Here is a 6572-nt window from a genome sequence, read left to right on the forward strand (position 1 = left end):
TGCAGGGGAATACGGATATGGATGTCACGCACACGCACGCACGCACGCACGCACGCACACACACGCACACCCTGTAGGCAGCCCGAAGATCTGTGGCAGAAAACACTGCAGATGACTCAGTGATACACTACATTTGAAACCTCTCATTTGTACAAAAAGAGAAACAAGTTTCCAGTTTGTTTTCAACAAAATAAAGAAAAATAAAAGGACGAACCAAAAAAAGGCATTTATACACATCTAGGACAAGAATCCAAAGAACCTTGCTTTTAATAATAAAAAAAAAGGATTAAAGAGATAAATAAAAAAAACAAAACTGGTTACAGTTAAGAACATAATTTAACATCCGATGACCATGCCCTTTGAGGAAGGCTCCAACAACCTATTTTCAAGAAGGTAAATTTTAAAAAGAAAAAAAAAATTTTTTTTTTTTTAATTACAACCTCTCCTTGTGAAATAAATAATTTTAGCACGTGGAATGTCTTGAAGGTGAACCGTGTTCAGAGAGGCACAGGTAACAGTGTGAGAAGACTCCAGCATCTGTGCTCCACATGGGGCCCGGCAGGCAACCAGGAGGCAGTGTGCTGGGGGCGGGGGTCACTTACTGGCTGCTGAAACATCCCCAAATCACATTTCCTCTCCTTGCCTTTTGCTTCGCGCTCAATGCCGTGAACAAGCAACCGCAGGAGGGAACAAATGCACTAAAAGAGAGCGAGCGTTTTCCAGCAGCATGGTTTTAAGGCTCAAGGTGTTTTTTTTCTCGTTTAAAAAATATATATGTGATAAAGCTTACCATATGCTTCTCTAGACTAACGTGTGTAGGTCCATACTTGCAAAATAAGGCCTTTAGTTTTCTAAGGCAGCTCTTCCTTGAATCAGAAAGCCTGAGGCATTAAGCAAAGCTAACCCCCAAAACTCATCACATAACACAAAACTGTGTGGGGTTTTTTTTTTTTTTTTATGTTAATACAACACACTTTTTTTTTTCTTTTTTCGTAAGAGAAAGCAAATCTGTACAAAAATACTCTGGCTGCGAGAAAAGCTAGGGCACACTGTTCAACTAGTTTAGCTGTTGGAAAAATAAGAGCATTTAATTTTTTATCTAAAAATATGTATAAATCCCCTCAAAATGGTAATGAATCATACACAGTACATACTAAAAATATTTAAAATAGAGAATATTCCTCACAGAGGACTCTTTTTTTCTTTAATTACTGCTAAAAAATAATTACAAAGTCCAAACAGGCAGAGAGATTGAGCAGATTGGTCCCAGATTGGTTCTCCCTCCTCCTCCGGCTTGACTCCTGTCCTGATCCCGCTGGTCCTTCTAGCCAAGGGTGGCCTGGCCACTGCCTCGAAGCAAGGTGGTCATGTGTTTGGATAGCTAATGTGTCTGTCTTGGAATCTGGGTACGAGTTGCCTCCAGCTTAAAGGTCTTTATGGAGTAAGAAAAAAAAATGTCCAATGGAAATTCTGGTTGGTTGTTTCTTTCTTCGTTTATTTTTATGATCATCACGCCAATCATCACCCTTTGTCTAAGGCCTCCTCAAGGTCTGGTGAGCTGTGTGTAGACAGGCTGTTCCCAGTGCTGGGGGCTGTGGGTCTGCGGGATGGAAGGGACCCCGGAGGTGTCGGCGATGGGGGTGTACATGGGCCGCTGCGCCGGGTTCATGTAGGTGAAGGTGGAGTAGAGGCCGGAGCCCTGGCCGGCCGCGTGGCTGTAGTAGGAGCCCGAGTTCTGGTGGTCGGTGTAGTCGTACTGGGAGCGGGTGATGGGCGGGTAGGAGGGGCTGTAGTGCGGCAGGTTGAAGGGGCTGTAAGCGATCTGCTGCGCTGGCGAGTGCTGCTGCTCGCTGTAGTGGCTGGGGCTCAGCTGCTCCGTCTTGATGTGTGTTCGCTGGGACTGGCCCGGCTCGCTGCTCAGCGTGGTCAGCGTGTGCGCCGGCTGCTGCGGGGGCGCCGGCGGCTGCTGGGGGGGCGCCTGCGGCTGCTGCTGCGGGGGCGCCTGCGGGGCCTGCGGGGCCTGCGGGGGCTGCTGCGGGGGCGGCGGCGCCTGCTGCTTGGACATCCACACGTGACCTGCGCCGGCCGGGGTCGCCGCTGTGCTGCTGATGCCGTAGCTGCCGGTGTAGGTGACCTGGCCGTGCGTGGCTGGCACCCCCGGGTGGCCATTGGGTGGCAGGTACTGGTCAAATTCGTTGACGTCGAAGGTCTCGATGTTGGAGATGACGTCGCTGCTCAGCTCACCGATGTCCACATCGCGGAAGTCGATGGGGGGCTGTCTGCCCCCCTCTGGCAGGGGGCGCCCCTCTCGCTTCAGGTCAGCCTTGCCGGGCTGCACATCGGTTTTGGGGGTGGTAGGTGGCGTCGGTGGGCCCTGGGATTGCCCTGAAGGCAATAAAAGAGAAGGAATTGCAGGAAAATCAGCAAGGGCTGTGCAAAGGCCCTAGTTTTAGAAACCCTCCTGGGAACCTCCCTTCCTGATAAAGGGTCACAGGGCCCCAGCATCCCCAAGGGAGGTACACTGTACTAGAGATGAGACCCTGAATGATTAACCCGCTAGTATACACTGGGCAGTCTCCTTTTATCAGGGGAGGGTCTGAGGGCCCTCGACCAAATTGCTACTTGCAGAAGAATCCCGTGTGTGTTTTTGGGGTGGGGGAGCAAAGCAAAGAAGGGAGCCGTCCTGTAAAGTTGTAAAGGCATTTTACCTCGCAATAAAAATCAATCTGCTAGGATGCAGGGAGGGGCGGGGGCAGGGGGGGAGTGTGTGTGTGTGTGTGTGTGTGTGTGTGTGTGTGTGTGTTTAGGGGCTTCTTGGGGCCCTGGGCAGGAAGGGGAGGAGGATTAGGCATAGGGGGTGGTGTTTCCCTTCCCAAGGAGCGCAAGGTTCCTAAGTAGAGCCCATTAGGTGGCGGCCGGGGTGTGCCCGCGGACCGTGGCTGGGCGAGGCTGGGCGGCCGGGACTTACCCGAATGCTCTCCGGGCGAGTGCACCTCGCTCATGCCGGAGGAGGAGTGCGGCGAGTCGGCCTGCAGCGCCTTGAAGATGGCGTTCGGGGAGATGTGCGTCTGCTCCGCGGCCTCCTCGGCCTCGGCCTGGCCGTTCTTCACCGACTTCCTCCGCCGGGGCTGGTACTTGTAATCCGGGTGGTCCTTCTTGTGCTGCACGCGCAGCCGCTCCGCCTCCTCCACGAAGGGCCGCTTCTCGCTCTCGTTCAGCAGTCTGCGGGCGGGAGGGGGGCGCAGAGAAAAGCGAGGGGGGTCTGTGAAATCCCGAGCTGTCAGGGCGGCGGGAGGCGACCTCTCCGCTGCTTCGCACACACCGCCGCGTCCTCCCTCCGCCTCGTCCTCCCTCCTCCCCGTTTTCCAGCCACTGCCGCAGCTCCTAACTTTTCTTAAAAAAAAAAAAAAAAGTAAACGAATAAAAGAGGAAATATTGGTTCCTTCAGTGGGACCTGAGCGGTCACTCCGTGCCCCGCCCTCTCCCCTTCTCTTCTATTTTGGAAACCCTGCGGAGGAAAAGAGCCCCCCCCTCGCTCCTGCTGCAAATGTCGTTGCTACTGGAGTTAGCCACACGCCCTCCTCCGTCCCCAAGTCCCTTTAAGAACTTTCCAAAAGCCCCACTCAATCTGCAAGGAGTCTCTCCTGTCCCCCCCCCCCCACTGCGCCCACTTATTTCCAGTAGCCTCGCTCCTCCACGCCCTTCTGGCTAGGGGGTCCTCTAGCCTCGGTTTCTCTCCCACCCTCCACCCCACCTCCGTGAAGGCAGAGCTGCACAGTGCAGTCCCAGGGAGAGAGGAGCAAACTTCACTTCCCCTCCAGCACCCCATCTGGGATTGACCTTCACAGCAACGGGAGTTCAGGCTGGCAGCCCCTTTCCACCGAGGGACGCGAGTCGTCTCCCACCCTCTGGCTATCTCCCTTCCCCTCCGCCCACCCACCCCCTTTCCCTAGAGCAATCCAAGAACTTTGTCAAACTCTGAGCCAAGTTACACAGCGTCCCCACCCCCCTCCGACCCCACCCTGCCAGCTCCGGGACCACGACTCCCCCCTGGTGGGAGGCGGGGCGGGGACAGCGGTCTCGGCCTGTGCCCCCGCCGCAGGGAGCCCACCCAGCCCCGGCCGCGCAGCCCTACCTCCAGAGCTTGCCCAGCGTCTTGCTCAGCTCGGCGTTGTGCAGGTGCGGGTACTGGTCCGCCAGCTTCCTGCGCGCCGCCTGCGCCCACACCATGAAGGCGTTCATGGGCCGCTTGACGTGCGGCTTGTTCTTGCTGGAGCCGTTGACGCGCACCGGCATGGGCACCAGCGTCCAGTCGTAGCCTTTGAGCACCTGGCTGACGGCCTCGCGGATGCACACGGGGAACTTGTCCTCCTCGCTCTCCTTCTTCAGGTCCGGCTCGCCCTTAGGGAACGTGTTCTCCTGGGGCCGCGTGTTTTCGGTATCAGAGCCGGAGCCCGAAGGGCAGGGTGAGCCCGCCGAGTCCTCGGACATGGTGGGGCTGGGGGCGCCGGACAGGCCCTTCTCCTGCTCTTCGGTCATCTTCATGAAGGGGTCCAGGAGATTCATACGCGGGCCCGGGGGAGGGGGCAGGTGGTCGGGAAAGGCGAGAAGCCGCGGCGGCTCGGGGACTCGAGGCGCGGGCTCCTCTCCCCTCAGCTGCCCGGACACAGAGAAAGCGGCTCCCCGAGAGCCTGGCGGGTCACCCGGCTGCGGCGAGCACTTAGGAAGGCGCGGGGTGGCCAGCCCGCAGTTGCTCGCTTCAAATGGGGGAAGGCGAATTGGAGAGGAGGAGGAGGAGGGGAAGAAAGAGCTAAAGCGGGGGCGTTTGCACCCCTTCTCCTCTCCTGCAAAGAAAAGTTCCTGGGGTGAAACTGGCAAGTCGCGGCGCCACTGAAGTTCCAGTTAATTTCAAGCTCCGCTCTCCGCTCTCGGACTTCCAGCCCGGCGCTCTTTAATAAATACTCCCCCTCACCTTAGAGACGTCCAGCCAATCACAGGGTTGGCAGGCAGCTGATTGGATCGGATTTGGTGGGGGGGGAGGCGGGTTGTGGCACTGGGCTGGGTGACGAGAGGGGCGGGGAGGAGCAGGGCGGGGAGCGCTGCCGCTGGTCGGGCTGCTGGGAGGGGGGTGCTGCGGGGCAGGCGGGGGACCCGGGACGTCCAAGTGTGTAAGTTTGCTGTACTCTCGTAATGTCAGAATTTTGGTGCCGTCTCCGCGCTAATCTTCGTGTGTGTGCGTGTGTGTGTGTGTGTGTGCACGCGAGCGTGTCTAGACTAAGGTCTACCCCCACCCCAAGCATTTCTTTTCACTTCTTTCTCAGCGGTCCCGGAGACTTAGCTGTGGAGTTTACAGTATTGAGAAGCAGTCTCTCCATAATGCACAGCCCAGTCTCCGCGCCCGGAGCCGGCCTCTGCCGAAAGTACTTAGAAATAGTCCTTGGAAATAAATGTTTTGGTGACTCAGCGCCCGCCGTTCCTCTGTAATAATCCATATAAATAGATTAACATGCTCTGGTTCCTTGGGGCTGGTGCGGCTGGTCGGGATTCTGCTGCGCTTTTGCAAAGGGAATCAATGGAAACCGTAGCTAAGTCCCCACGAAGGCTGGCGGCGGCGGCAGCGGCCGTGGCAGCGGTGACTGCGTAGCCCTCCGCTCGCAGCGGTCCCGCGCCACCCCGACCTTGAACTGGGGCAAGTCCTTCTCCAGTCCCCCGCAAGCCCTACCCCGCCAAAGCGCCTCGGTGACAGGGCAGCTGCTTTGACCGTCTGCTCTTCACCTCCCAGCCGAGTCAAAACGTCAGCAGAGTTGCCCAGAAATGAGTGTGCGACTGCCCTGGCTTTGAGAGATGAACTGTGTGAATGTGGGTGTCCCGGGCCGCGAGGCCGAGGCCAGTCATTCGGTTTGTAAAAGGCCAAACAAATGGGCACCGCCGCAGAGAAACAGGCCACTCTGCCAGAGTCCCGCTTTCGCCCTCCTTTTCAAACACCTGGAGGGGCGAAGCGCCTGTCATCCTCACTTTATAGTCCCGGCCTTTTGTGACTCGCAGACAGTTGGGAGTTCTGCGGGAGGGCTGGGGGTGTCTCCTGTATTTAAAGTGTGATTTGGGCACAATCTTTGTATCTATACGAATGCTGAGAGTCTGCCGGGGTATGTTTTCTGGGGGAGAAGAAAACCTTAGTCGCCTGCGGGTTCCTTGTCAGAATCACCAATAAACGCACAACCGTGGAAAGCTGTTAATTTTCACCCACCCCCCCCCTTCCTGGCTCCCGCAAATATTCGCCTGGATTCAAATTATTGTTATTGTGACTCGGCCCGCACCATCTCGAAGACTTGTTTACTTACCATTTGCAAATTGCGGACTTGAAAGATTCTTTCCCTTGAAGAATTTTTAAACATCTTGTTTTTTTTTTTTCTTCCGAAGAACTCGGGCATTTCTTGTAAGAAACGGAACTCTTCACAAAGTAGTAAGTTACAACCCTGTTAAATAGTATCTCCTTTTTAATCGAATGTTAACTCACAGTGGATGTATTTGGTATCTTCCAGTTTGTTTAGGCGTTTAAGAGATAACCATGG

The 6572-nt window shown here is 55.7% G+C and overlaps 1 protein-coding gene across 1 annotated transcript; it reads right to left on the minus strand.

The window, feature by feature from the left end:
* Nucleotides 1-1093: 1093 nt before the first annotated feature.
* SOX9 (SRY-box transcription factor 9) lies at nt 1094-4912 on the minus strand. The gene is made up of 3 exons (XM_036268876.1): nt 4136-4912; nt 2969-3222; nt 1094-2385 (listed from the first exon to the last, which is right to left on the minus strand). The coding sequence occupies exons 1-3, from the start codon at nt 4564-4566 to the stop codon at nt 1544-1546; spliced, it is 1527 nt and encodes a 508-aa protein (XP_036124769.1). The 5' UTR covers nt 4567-4912; the 3' UTR covers nt 1094-1543.
* Nucleotides 4913-6572: the final 1660 nt, after the last annotated feature.

The sequence above is a fragment of the Molossus molossus genome, unplaced genomic scaffold, assembly GCF_014108415.1.
Source record: "Molossus molossus isolate mMolMol1 unplaced genomic scaffold, mMolMol1.p scaffold_m16_p_19, whole genome shotgun sequence".
Taxonomy (NCBI): domain Eukaryota; kingdom Metazoa; phylum Chordata; class Mammalia; order Chiroptera; family Molossidae; genus Molossus; species Molossus molossus.

What these genes read in the sequence shown, in the direction of transcription:
- SOX9 (XM_036268876.1), bottom strand. Translation starts at nt 4,566, where the DNA reads ATGAATCTCCTGGACCCCTTCATGAAGATGACCGAAGAGCAGGAGAAG. An exon ending in ACGCTGGGCAAGCTCTGGAG is followed by an intron (nt 3,223 to 4,135) that starts GTAGGGCTGCGC and finishes TCCCGCCCGCAG; the next exon opens with ACTGCTGAACGAGAGCGAGA. An exon ending in CTCGCCCGGAGAGCATTCGG is followed by an intron (nt 2,386 to 2,968) that starts GTAAGTCCCGGC and finishes TATTGCCTTCAG; the next exon opens with GGCAATCCCAGGGCCCACCG.